The sequence below is a fragment of the Procambarus clarkii genome, chromosome 74 (assembly GCF_040958095.1).
Source record: "Procambarus clarkii isolate CNS0578487 chromosome 74, FALCON_Pclarkii_2.0, whole genome shotgun sequence".
Taxonomy (NCBI): domain Eukaryota; kingdom Metazoa; phylum Arthropoda; class Malacostraca; order Decapoda; family Cambaridae; genus Procambarus; species Procambarus clarkii.
The window spans coordinates 10,981,709-10,996,200 of NC_091223.1; the positions used below are offsets into that span (position 1 = coordinate 10,981,709).

At 43.3% G+C, this 14,492-nt stretch overlaps 3 protein-coding genes across 13 annotated transcripts in view; 2 read left to right on the forward strand and 1 right to left on the reverse strand.

The window, feature by feature from the left end:
* LOC138356819 (5'-AMP-activated serine/threonine-protein kinase catalytic subunit alpha-like) overlaps window positions 1-7,591 on the forward strand; it is a 14,506-nt gene extending 6,915 nt beyond the window's left edge. Inside the window, exon 4 of the mRNA XM_069313151.1 lies at window positions 7,578-7,591. Coding sequence (XP_069169252.1) covers window positions 7,578-7,591 — 14 coding nt within the window. The remainder of the gene's footprint in view (window positions 1-7,577) is intronic.
* LOC123767372 (uncharacterized) overlaps window positions 1-14,492 on the forward strand; it is a 648,238-nt gene that overhangs the window by 79,254 nt on the left and 554,492 nt on the right. The gene's annotated exons all lie outside the window — the stretch shown is intronic.
* Window positions 10,663-11,886, reverse strand: LOC138356820 (fap1 adhesin-like). Its single transcript, XM_069313152.1, has one exon. The coding sequence runs from the start codon at window positions 11,884-11,886 to the stop codon at window positions 10,663-10,665; it is 1,224 nt and encodes a 407-aa protein (XP_069169253.1).

The following is a 14,492-nucleotide window of genomic DNA, read 5'->3' on the forward strand; positions in this document are numbered from 1 at the left end:
TCAAATGTTAATATATGTTTGTCAGCTTCCCATATGCTGCTGATGTTGTTATATTTACATGTGTGTGTGTGTGTGTGTGTGTGTGTGTGTGTGTGTGTGTGTGTGTGTGTGTGTGTGCGCGAGCATTTATGTGCATTTATGAATCACGAAATAGAATAAAGATGAAAAAAATGAGCAAAAACACCAGGCTAGGCCAAAACAAACAGGAAAAACATCAGGCTAGGCCAAAACAAACAGGAAAAACATCAGGCTAGGCCAAAACAAACAGGAAAAACATCAGGCTAGGCCAAAACAAACAGGAAAAACATCAGGCTAGGCCAAAACAAACAGGAAAAACACCAGGCTAGGCCAAAACAAACAGGAAAAACATCAGGCTAGGCCAAAACAAACAGGAAAAACATCAGGCTAGGCCAAAACAAACAGGAAAAACATCAGGCTAGGCCAAAACAAACAGGAAAAACATCAGGCCAGGCCAAAACAAACGGGAAAAACATCAGGCTAGGCCAAAACAAACGGGAAAACATCAGGCTAGGCCAAAACAAACAGGAAAAACATCAGGCTAGGCCAAAACAAACGGGAAAACATCAGGCTAGGCCAAAACAAACAGGAAAAACATCAGGCTAGGCCAAAACAAACAGGAAAAACATCAGGCTAGGCCAAAACAAACAGGAAAAACATCAGGCTAGGCCAAAACAAACAGGAAAAACATCAGGCTAGGCCAAAACAAACAGGAAAAACATCAGGCTAGGCCAAAACAAACAGGAAAAACATCAGGCTAGGCCAAAACAAACAGGAAAAACATCAGGCTAGGCCAAAACAAACAGGAAAAACATCAGGCTAGGCCAAAACAAACAGGAAAAACATCAGGCTAGGCCAAAACAAACAGGAAAAACATCAGGCTAGGCCAAAACAAACAGGAAAAACATCAGGCTAGGCCAAAACAAACAGGGAAAAACATCAGGCTAGGCCAAAACAAACAGGAAAAACACCAGGCTAGGCCAAAACAAACAGGAAAAACATCAGGCTAGGCCAAAACAAACAGCAAAAACACCAGGATAGGCCAAAACAAACAACAAAAACACCAACCCTGACCAAAACAAACAACAAAAACACCAGCCCTGGCCAAAATAAACAACAAAAACACCAACCCTGGCCAAAACAAACAACAAAAACACCAGCCCTGGCCAAAACAAACAACAAAAACACCAACCCTGACCAAAACAAACAACAAAAACACCAACCTTGACCAAAACAAACAACAAAAACACCAACCCTGGCCAAAACAAACAACAAAAACACCAACCCTGACCAAAACAAACAACAAAAACACCAACCCTGACCAAAACAAACAACAAAAACAACAACCCTGGCCAAAACAAACAACAAAAACACCAACCCTGACCAAAACAAACAACAAAAACACCAACCCTGACCAAAACAAACAACAAAAACACCAACCCTGGCCAAAACAAACAACAAAAACACCAACCCTGACCAAAACAAACAACAAAAACACCAACCCTGGCCAAAACAAACAACAAAAACACCAACCCTGACCAAAACAAACAACAAAAACACCAACCCTGGCCAAAACAAACAACAAAAACACCAACCCTGGCCAAAACAAACAACAAAAACACCAACCCTGACCAAAACAAACAACAAAAACACCAACCCTGACCAAAACAAACAACAAAAACACCAACCCTGGCCAAAACAAACAACAAAAACACCAACCCTGGCCAAAACAAACAACAAAAACACCAGCCCTGACCAAAACAAACAACAAAAACACCAACCCTGACCAAAACAAACAACAAAAACACCAACCCTGGCCAAAACAAACAACAAAAACACCAACCCTGGCCAAAAACAAACACTGGAAATAAAGATACTGGAAAAGCCTCGTTTTTTTTTTTTACGTTTTTTCTCTCCCTACCACAGACGTGGCCACACATTTACAGTGCTAACCAGCATATATACATTTTCTTCTGTCCTGCAAGTGAATCCTGACGAAACCTTCTGTAAATGTTAGTGATCGTCTGGTCCAAGTATTTACCAGTGTCTCTTGTTTGTGTTGGAGCAAAATGTGTGGTAAACTGTGCTGTAAGTTCTGAGTAGGGAGGGGGTCGAACTGGTAGAAACTTCGACCAGATATTTTTTTTTTTTTTTTTTTCAAGGGATATTCCTGCGCGGGCCCTAAGCCTCTGGCTGGCCCACTAAGTGTTGCTTGTTTCTGTTTTACATTGGGCGGAGTATGAGTATTTATGACTCGTATGGTCGCTTTAGTAAGATTTTGCCATATGTGTTTAACAACTTCTTCTGCTCTGTTGAATCCAAGTTGAAATCTTAATGGGTTTGTAACTGTGCACTGTGTTAGATAATGTTCCAGTGGTCTGTCGGGCATTTCTCCACAGTGCTGACATTTCCTCTCATCTTCCGGAACCTGTAAGCCTATTTCCCATGCACATGGGTATCCAAGCCTGATGCGATGTAAGTGTACTTCTGTTGCTCTACTGTTCTCTTTCATCAAACTAAGTGGTTCGTAGTTGGTTGAATTCTTGTACCAACCCGCAGATCCTGATGTTGCAACTGCTGTGTTGTGGTCACTGTACATATTTTGCATTGCTTGCTCTGTTTCTAATTACTTTCTTAATCTGTGATAGACTCTGTGGTATGTAAATGTCTACATTTCTTCTCTTAGTTGCAAGTTTTGCAGCTTCGTCTGCAATGTCATTTCCTATTATTCCCACATGACTTGGCACCCAGTTGATAAGTACCCGTCGGCCTTGTCGTTTGAGTGTTTGCATGAATGATATGACATTTGTGATCAGATGTATGTTATCACATATGTGTTCTTGTTGCAAGGTTTCAATGGCGGTTCTCGAATCTGTATGGATGATAACATGTTGTCGGTGTTCAGCAAGAGCATGTTCCAAAGCCTTTTGAATGGCTAGCATCTCTGTTTGTAAAGTCGAACACCCATTTGAGAGCCTCCAACTATTTACAGAGTTTCCTGCTTTAACTGCGGCTCCGGTTTCTTGTCCCTGCTGGTCTACTGATCCATCTGTGAAGTAAGTGAAGCTGTCGGATGCCATGTTTGTTTCTATATGCATCTGTGCAATGTTATGTAGCAGATAAGGATTTGTCTGGTTCTTCTTTCCTTCAAGAGCCATAATCTTAAAGTCTGCTGGCGGAGATTCCAAAGAGGCTTGTATAACAAAGTCTGCATGTATTTCGTCGACACCCCTCTCAGTGACTGTGTTTGTTATATCGAATGTATTGATGGTGTTTATCGCACAATGGGTCCACCTGTTGCTATTGGAGGCTCTTCTGTCCAGAGTTAGACCTCCAGTGATTATATCTTTAAGTGAACTGATTCTAGGTCTAGTCAATATCTTGGTCAGCATGCATGCAGCAATCCCTTTTACCCTTATTTCAATCGACGTTAGCTTTGTTTCTAGTCTTAGGTTCAGTATTTTAGTCCATCTGGGAGCTCCTGTTATGACTTCGCAATGCATCATTTTGAAGAACCTCAACGTTTGCCCACTGACCAGGAGAAAGAGTGAGTAAGGCAGGCGCTGCATAATCAACTAGGGAACGAACGGCGTGCATGTAAAACATTCTTAACACTCTGTGTCCCGCTCCTAGACGGGGCCCTGTGATTGCTCTGACCAGATGATGATGTGACATCATCACTTCATCAATATCATCACTATATATATAAATCAAATGTTCAAAAATGTACTAATGAGTCATGTTGTATTAAATGCAGCGTGCAATATAATTGAGAATATTATATTAATTAGACTGTGGTGTAATGGGTTGAATAGTTGAATCAGAGCACCAGTCTGTGCTCTGATGCCTCACTCACCAGTCTGTGCTCTGATGCCTCACTCACCAGTCTGTGCTCTGATGCCTCACTCACCAGTCTGTGTTGAGCGAGGCATTGTCCAGTTTGTGTCGCTTGAGTCAATGTTTAGAAGTCTGTATTTATTGTGTAACTTTATAACATATAGCCTAGCAACAATGATGGGGATAGTTCTTATAGCCTAGCAACAATGATGGGGATAGTTCTTATAGCCTAGCAACAGTGATGAGGATAGTTCTTATAGCCTAGCAACAGTGATGAGGATAGTTCTTATAGCCTAGCAACAATGATGGGGATAGTTCTTATAGCCTAGCAACAATGATGGGGATAGTTCTTATAGCCTAGCAACAGTGATGAGGATAGTTCTTATAGCCTAGCAACAATGATGGGGATAGTTCTTATAGCCTAGGAACAATGATGGGGATAGTTCTTATAGCCTAGCAACAGTGATGAGGATAGTTCTTATAGCCTAGCAACAGTGATGAGGATAGTTCTTATAGCCTAGCAACAGTGATGAGGATAGTTCTTATAGCCTAGCAACAGTGATGGGGATAGTTCTTATAGCCTAGCAACAGTGATGAGGATAGTTCTTATAGCCTAGCAACAATGATGGGGATAGTTCTTATAGCCTAGCAACAGTGATGAGGATAGTTCTTATAGCCTAGCAACAATGATGGGGATAGTTCTTATAGCCTAGCAACAATGATGGGGATAGTTCTTATAGCCTAGCAACAGTGATGAGGATAGTACTTACAGCCTAGCAACAATGATGGGGATAGTTCTTATAGCCTAGCAACAATGATGGGGATAGTTCTTATAGCCTAGCAACAGTGATGGGGATAGTTCTTATAGCCTAGCAACAATGATGGGGATAGTTCTTATAGCCTAGCAACAGTGATGGGGATAGTTCTTATAGCCTAGCAACAATGATGGGGATAGTTCTTATAGCCTAGCAACAGTGATGAGGATAGTTCTTATAGCCTAGCAACAATGATGGGGATAGTTCTTATAGCCTAGCAACAATGATGGGGATAGTTCTTATAGCCTAGCAACAGTGATGGGGATAGTTCTAATAGCCTAGCATCAGTGATGGGGATAGTTCTTATAGCCTAGCAACAATGATGAGGATAGTTCTTATAGCCTTACAACAATGATGGGGATAGTTCTTATAGCCTAGCAACAGTGATGGGGATAGTTCTTATAGCCTAGCAACAGTGATGGATAGTTCTTATAGCCTAGCAACAATGATGGGGATAGTTCTTATAGCCTAGCAACAATGATGGGGATAGTTCTTATAGCCTAGCAACAATGATGGGGATAGTTCTTATAGCCTAGCAACAGTGATGAGGATAGTTCTTATAGCCTAGCAACAGTGATGAGGATAGTTCTTATAGCCTAGCAACAATGATGGATAGTTCTTATAGCCTAGCAACAATGATGGGGATAGTTCTTATAGCCTAGCAAGAATGATGGATAGTTCTTATAGCCTAGCAACAATGATGGATAGTTCTTATAGCCTAGCAACAATGATGGGGATAGTTCTTATAGCCTAGCAACAATGATGGATAGTTCTGATAGCCTAGCAACAATGATGGGGATAGTTCTTATAGCCTAGCAACAGTGATGAGGATAGTTCTTATAGCCTAGCAACAGTGATGAGGATAGTTCTTATAGCCTAGCAACAGTGATGAGGATAGTTCTTATAGCCTAGCAACAGTGATGAGGATAGTTCTTATAGCCTAGCAACAGTGATGAGGATAGTTCTTATAGCCTAGCAACAGTGATGAGGATAGTTCTTATAGCCTAGCAACAGTGATGAGGATAGTTCTTATAGCCTAGCAACAGTGATGAAAATAGTTCTTATAGCCTAGCAACAGTGATGAGGATAGTTCTTATAGCCTAGCAACAATGATGAGGATAGTTCTTATAGCCTAGCAACAATGATGGGAATAGTTCTTATAGCCTAGCAACAGTGATGAGGATAGTTCTTATAGCCTAGCAACAATGATGGGGATAGTTCTTATAGCCTAGCAACAATGATGGGGATAGTTCTTATAGCCTAGCAACAATGATGGGGGATAGTTCTTATAGCCTAGCAACAGAGATGAGGATAGTTCTTATAGCCTAGCAACAGTGATGAGGATAGTTCTTATAGCCTAGCAACAATGATGGGGATAGTTCTTATAGCCTAGCAACAATGATGGGGATAGTTCTTATAGCCTAGCAACAGTGATGAGGATAGTTCTTATAGCCTAGCAACAATGATGGGGATAGTTCTTATAGCCTAGCAACAATGATGGGGATAGTTCTTATAGCCTAGCAACAATGATGGGGATAGTTCTTATAGCCTAGCAACAATGATGGGGATAGTTCTTATAGCCTAACAACAGTGATGAGGATAGTTCTTATAGCCTAGCAACAGTGATGGGGATAGTTCTTATAGCCTAGCAACAATGATGGGGATAGTTCTTATAGCCTAGCAACAGTGATGAGGATAGTTCTTATAGCCTAGCAACAGTGATGGATAGTTCTTATAGCCTAGCAACAATGATGGGGATAGTTCTTATAGCCTAGCAACAGTGATGGGGATAGTTCTTATAGCCTAGCAACAATGATGGGGATAGTTCTTATAGCCTAGCAACAGTGATGAGGATAGTTCTTATAGCCTAGCAACAGTGATGGATAGTTCTTATAGCCTAGCAACAATGATGGGGATAGTTCTTATAGCCTAGCAACAGTGATGGGGATAGTTCTTATAGCCTAGCAACAATGATGGGGATAGTTCTTATAGCCTAGCAACAATGATGGGGATAGTTCTTATAGCCTAGGAACAATGATGGGGATAGTTCTTATAGCCTAGCAACAGTGATGAGGATAGTTCTTATAGCCTAGCAACAGTGATGGATAGTTCTTATAGCCTAGCAACAATGATGGGGATAGTTCTTATAGCCTAGCAACAGTGATGGGGATAGTTCTTATAGCCTAGCAACAATGATGGGGATAGTTCTTATAGCCTAGCAACAGTGATGGGGATAGTTCTTATAGCCTAGCAACAATGATGGGGATAGTTCTTATAGCCTAGCAACAGTGATGAGGATAGTTCTTATAGCCTAGCAACAATGATGGGGATAGTTCTTATAGCCTAGCAACAGTGATGGGGATAGTTCTTATAGCCTAGCAACAGTGATGGGGATAGTTCTTATAACCTAGCAACAGTGATGTGGATAGTTCTTATAGCCTAGCAACAGTGATGGGGATAGTTCTTATAGCCTAACAACAGTGATGGGGATAGTTCTTATAGCCTAGCAACAGTGATGAAGATAGTTCTTATAACCTAGCAACAGTGATGAAGATAGTTCTTATAGCCTAGCAACAGTGATGGGGATAGTTCTTATAGCCTAGCAACAGTGATGAAGATAGTTCTTATAGCCTAGCAACAGTGATGAGGATAGTTCTTATAGCCTAGCAACAGTGATGAAGAGAGTTCTTATAGCCTAGCAACAGTGATGAGGATAGTTCTTATAGCCTAGCAACAGTGATGAGGATAGTTCTTATAGCCTAGCAACAGTGATGAGGATAGTTCTTATAGCCTAGCAACAGTGATGAGGATAGTTCTTATAGCCTAGCAACAGTGATGAAGATAGTTCTTATAGCCTAGCAACAATAATGAAAGTAATTTATTATAAATAGCTGTTATATTAAATAGCTGAGGGCGCCTGACAGCTGGGTGGACAGAGCTTCGGATTCGTAGTGCTAAGGTTCAGAGTTCGATCCCCGGTGGAGGCGGAGACAAATGGGCAAAATGTTTCAGTCACCCTTATGCCCCTGTTACCTAGCAATAAATAGGTACCTGAGAGTTAGACAGCTGCTATGGGCTGCTTCCTGGGGGTGTGTAACGAAAAGGAGGCCTGGTCGAGGACCGGGCCGCGGGGACACTAAGCCCCGAAATCATCTCAAGATATACCATGAGACTTGTCCCTCATCTCTCGTAGCAAATGGTTCTATCATCCATCATCGTGAAGACCAAATGGTTCACTCATTCGTGTTTGTGTGCAACTGGGCCTCCTGAGGCTTCCCAGCGTCACTAAGCTGTCGTACCAATGTGCCTGAACCTAACCTAACCTAACCCGAGGACCCCGCCAATAGAAAACGGGACATGACGTCAGTTTGGCGGACGGCTAAAACAAAATGTTGTACATCAGTTTTTGACTTTTAAGTAAATTATACGACAACGTGAGCCCATCCTGGGACCAATTGTTATTACTTCGAGAAATCACCACCTTCTTTCAGACCGTCTGGAACAGACCGTAACTGTCTCTATTTTCCGCTTGTTACAACTTGTAATAAAGTTGTTACATCTTGGCTTAACGTGTTTATGACGTATTAGAACGTTGTTACAACTTGCTATATTGGTTGTTATAACTGGTTAGGTGGTGTTAAAACTTGTTCGAACGTTGTACCAACGTCGTAGTTTCGGTGTGTGTTTGGCGGGTAGTTATCTAGATATTTATGATGGTTTAAAATCATTTTCCAGTTCCAGTAATAGTCTACATTTAAACTGGCAAATGAACCCTTGCCATAAAGAGAGATTATTCTCAAGTTATATATTCATTGTATTATAAATCAAAATATAAAAAGTTTATGCTGAAAACGTTTTCTTTGAAGATTTTTTTTTTTTTTGTAAACGGAATTCTCGGATACAATGAAATTTTTTTTGAATTCCATATTTCACATTTTCATCAATAGTAGACCATATTGACGTAACCAAACGTAATGAAACTTAATCTAACCTAGCCAAACCTTAACCTAAAGTAACCTTAAATTAACCTAACCATGGATAGGGAGTAGATAATAACACTAATTATGTAACTGTTCCCAATCGATTCCCTTGAGCGGATCTCCCCCCTGAGGAGAGGTTGGTCAAAATACGGTGTGCTATTAGCAGAACCGGTTGAAACGCATGGAAAGACGTTACACGGGACTCAACTGATGACACAACCCGTCCTCAGACCAAGTCCATTCCATCCAGCGGTCGACCCCAAAGACACTTTTTCAATTTTAACATTCTGTTCATTCAAACCACAACTTTTCTCACATATTCAAATATAAATTAATATCATAACGGCATATTGTGCATATTTAGGCACTGGTTAGGTTAGGTGTTTAGGTTCTGTTGGCGATTATTTGTATTTGTAGTACGTGGGTGAAGCATTTACAGCGTTGTGGTTCGAACACAAGTCGTCAGTGAAGCACTTGTTCCGGAAGTGTTCGAACGTCATCAGTTGTGAGTCGTGTGTAAACCGTTTTTCATTCATAAACAGCTGGGGGTTTGGCGGGTGGATGGAATGGACTTTGGGGGTGTTTGTATGGAGGACGGGCTGGACGATACATGTACTGTACTCGAGCAGAGCTTCGCTCAGAGCCTTTGCTATCTTGAGAGGTTATCCAGAGATGATTTCGGGGCTTAGCGTCCCCGTGGCCCGGTCCTCGGCAGCCCGTAGCAGCTGTCTTAACTCCCAGGTACCTATTTAATGGTAGGTGAACAGGTGCATCAGGGTGAAAGAAACTCTGCCCATTTGTTTTCGCCTCCGCCGGGGATCGAACCCGAAACCTTAGGTCTACGAATCCCGAGCGCTGTACACTCAGTCGTCAGGTATTAATATTATATCATTGGTATTAATATTATATATTAATACCAATATTTTAATGTACACAGTACGTTAAAATGGATGAATGCTTCTTTGCGGTTGGCCGCCCCTTTAACGAGCCTAGCCTGAGGACAATTTGAAATATATGAACACGAAATAGAACACGAGACACTGGATTTAAATTGGGTTATCTAGACACAAGAATGACTCTGGGTGAATACTGGTTTCTAAATAGGGTTGTATAATTGTTGAACAAATTACCGAAGAGCATAATAGGCGCGGGATAAATAAATTGTTTCAACCGTAGGTTAGACAAAAATGAATGAGTTTGAGTGGATATAAACATGAGCTGCCTGGTGTAGGCCAGTAGGCCTTCTGTACTAATTTTATGGCTACCTCCTCATAACTGAATGACGTATTGTTTGACAATTTTCATTGCATCAATAATAATGTATTGTAAAATTAATACAGCAAATAGAACCAATGAGAGTTTATAATTATAAATAATACACAATTAAGAAGAAGAAAATAGGCGAGGCTATCACACAGAATATTAAACGTAAGAGGAACAGCACAAAAATACAAGAGTGAAAACGTAATCCTGTGAAAAGAAAATAAGAGAAAATTGTAAAAAAATGGAAAATGGAGCCTAAAGAACCCCGCACATTAGACCCAGAAACTTTGGCCACAATAGAACCATTAACGCGTAGCAATGAAAATTTATGGCATAAGAGGAAAGAAAATAGCTGACGGAAATATTTTCGTAAAATTTGGAATATTTAGGAAATATTTCTCATGTACAAGCGAGCTAAACGGTTTATATTTCTCGTGTTTACGCAATAAAGGAAGACATTAGGCTGTCGTCTCTTGGAGATTTTATTTTGAGATTTTAATATATTATAATATACACTTTTTGAGCGTTGTGAAGTACGAGTCGTATTTAGGGTGTCGGGGAGATACTAATGATGTGTTTTTGAAGGTGATGGAAAGATTCAATACATGTTTAATGTTATTCAAATCAAATTACCGAATGAAACCTAGATGCTTTATCAAGGTGATGTTGACATTGTTGTGAAGATGATGATATAAGACCTTGTGTTTATATGTGTGGCAGAGGACCTCACGTGGTCACTTTAGTTGCTGTTATGATTGTTTCCCAGGGGATCCCAGGGACTCACTAAGGGACTCACTAAGGGACTCATCAAGGGACTCACTAAGGGACTCACTAAGGGACTCACTAAGGGACTCATCAAGGGACTCACTAAGGGACTCATCAAGGGACTCATCAAGGGACTCATCAAGGGACTCACTAAGGGACTCATCAAGGGACTCATCAAGGGACTCACTAAGGGACTCACTAAGGGACTCATCAAGGGACTCACTAAGGGACTCACTAAGGGACTCACTAAGGGACTCATCAAGGGACTCACTAAGGGACTCATCAAGGGACTCACTAAGGGACTCATCAAGGGACTCATCAAGGGACTCACTAAGGGACTCACTAAGGGACTCATCAAGGGACTCACTAAGGGACTTATCAAGGGACTCACTAAGGGACTCATCAAGGGACTCACTAAGGGACTCATCAAGGGACTCACTAAGGGACTCATCAAGGGACTCACTAAGGGACTCACTAAGGGACTCATCAAGGGACTCACTAAGGGACTCATCAAGGGACTCACTAAGGGACTCATCAAGGGACTCACTAAGGGACTCACTAAGGGACTCATCAAGGGACTCACTAAGGGACTCATCAAGGGACTCACTAAGGGACTCATCAAGGGACTCACTAAGGGACTCACTAAGGGACTCATCAAGGGACTCACTAAGGGACTCACTAAGGGACTCACCAAGGGACTCACTAAGGGACTCATCAAGGGACTCACTAAGGGACTCATCAAGGGACTCACTAAGGGACTCATCAAGGGACTCACTAAGGGACTCACTAAGGGACTCACTAAGGGACTCACTAAGGGACTCACTAAGGGACTCATCAAGGGACTCACTAAGGGACTCATCAAGGGACTCACTAAGGGACTCACTAAGGGACTCATCAAGGGACTCACTAAGGGACTCATCAAGGGACTCACTAAGGGACTCATCAAGGGACTCACTAAGGGACTCACTAAGGGACTCACTAAGGGACTCATCAAGGGACTCACTAAGGGACTCATCAAGGGACTCACTAAGGGACTCACCAAGGGACTCACTAAGGGACTCACCAAGGGACTCACTAAGGGGACTCACTAAGGGACTCATCAAGGGACTCATCAAGGGACTCACCAAGGGACTCACTAAGGGACTCATCAAGGGACTCATCAAGGGACTCACCAAGGGACTCACCAAGGGACGCCCCAGGGGGCTCATCTAGGGATGCCAAACCTTCAGAGGAATGCCCAATTGTCCTGGTTTCTGGGGACTATGGGAAGGGCGTGAAGGAAACACTGTTCCCACCATCAACACTACACTGTGCTACACTGTTCCCACCATCAACACTACACTGTGCTACACTGTTCCCACCATCAACACCACACTGTGCTACACTGTTCCCACCATCAACACTACACTGTGCTACACTGTTCCCACCATTAACACCACACTGTGCTACACTGTTCCCATCTTCAACACTACACTGTGCTACACTGTTCCCACCATCAACACCACACTGTGCTACACTGTTCCCACCTTCAACACTACACTGTGCTACACTGTTCCCACCTTCAACACTACACTGTTCCCACCATCAACACCACACTGTGCTACACTGTTCCCACCATCAACACCACACTGTGCTACACTGTTCCCACCATTAACACCACACTGTGCTACACTGTTCCCACCTTCAACACTACACTGTGCTACACTGTTCCCACCATCAACACCACACTGTGCTACACTGTTCCCACCTTCAACACTACACTGTGCTACACTGTTCCCACCATCAACACCACACTGTGCTACACTGTTCCCACCTTCAACACCACACTGTGCTACACTGTTCCCACCAACACCACACTGTGCTACACTGTTCCCACCTTCAACACCACACTGTGCTACACTGTTCCCACCTTCAACACCACACTGTGCTACGCTGTTCCCACCTTCAACACCACACTGTGCTACACTGTTCCCACCATCAACACCACACTGTGCTACACTGTTCCCACCTTCAACACCACACTGTGCTACACTGTTCCCACCATCAACACCAAACTGTGCTACACTGTTCCCACCTTCAACACCACACTGTGCTACACTGTTCCCACCTTCAACACTACACTGTGCTACACTGTTCCCACCATTAACACCACACTGTGCTACACTGTTCCCACCATCAACACCACACTGTGCTACACTGTTCCCACCTTCAACACTACACTGTGCTACACTGTTCCCACCATTAACACCACACTGTGCTACACTGTTCCCACCATCAACACCACACTGTGCTACACTGTTCCCACCTTCAACACTACACTGTGCTACACTGTTCCCACCTTCAACACTACACTGTTCCCACCATCAACACCACACTGTGCTACACTGTTCCCACCATCAACACCACACTGTGCTACACTGTTCCCACCATTAACACCACACTGTGCTACACTGTTCCCACCTTCAACACTACACTGTGCTACACTGTTCCCACCATCAACACCACACTGTGCTACACTGTTCCCACCTTCAACACTACACTGTGCTACACTGTTCCCACCATCAACACCACACTGTGCTACACTGTTCCCACCTTCAACACTACACTGTGCTACACTGTTCCCACCATCAACACCACACTGTGCTACACTGTTCCCACCTTCAACACTACACTGTGCTACACTGTTCCCACCTTCAACACCACACTGTGCTACACTGTTCCCACCTTCAACACCACACTGTGCTACACTGTTCCCACCATCAACACCACACTGTGCTACACTGTTCCCACCTTCAACACCACACTGTGCTACACTGTTCCCACCATCAACACCAAACTGTGCTACACTGTTCCCACCTTCAACACCACACTGTGCTACACTGTTCCCACCTTCAACACTACACTGTGCTACACTGTTCCCACCATTAACACCACACTGTGCTACACTGTTCCCACCATCAACACCACACTGTGCTACACTGTTCCCACCTTCAACACTACACTGTGCTACACTGTTCCCACCATTAACACCACACTGTGCTACACTGTTCCCACCATCAACACCACACTGTGCTACACTGTTCCCACCTTCAACACTACACTGTGCTACACTGTTCCCACCTTCAACACTACACTGTGCTACACTGTTCCCACCATCAACACCACACTGTGCTACACTGTTCCCACCTTCAACACTACACTGTGCTACACTGTTCCCACCTTCAACACTACACTGTGCTACACTGTTCCCACCATCAACACCACACTGTGCTACACTGTTCCCACCTTCAACACTACACTGTGCTACACTGTTCCCACCTTCAACACCACACTGTGCTACACTGTTCCCACCTTCAACACCACACTGTGCTACACTGTTCCCACCTTCAACACCACACTGTGCTACACTGTTCCCACCTTCAACACTACACTGTTCCCACCTTCAACACCACACTGTGCTACACTGTTCCCACCATCAGCACCACACTGTGCTACACTGTTCCCACCATCAACACCACACTGTGCTACACTGTTCCCACCTTCATCACCACACTGTGCTACACTGTTCCCACCATCAGCACCACACTGTGCTACACTGTTCCCACCATCAACACCACACTGTGCTACACTGTTCCCACCTTCATCACCACACTGTGCTACACTGTTCCCACCATCAACACCACACTGTGCTACACTGTTCCCACCTTCAACACCACACTGTGCTACACTGTTCCCACCATCAACACCACACTGTGCTACACTGTTCCCACCTTCAACACCACACTGTGCTACACTGTTCCCACCATCAACACCA

Excerpts from the sequence above, each read along its gene's own strand:
- LOC138356820 (XM_069313152.1), bottom strand. The coding sequence starts at position 11,886 with ATGAGCCCCCTGGGGCGTCCCTTGGTGAGTCCCTTGGTGAGTCCCTTG.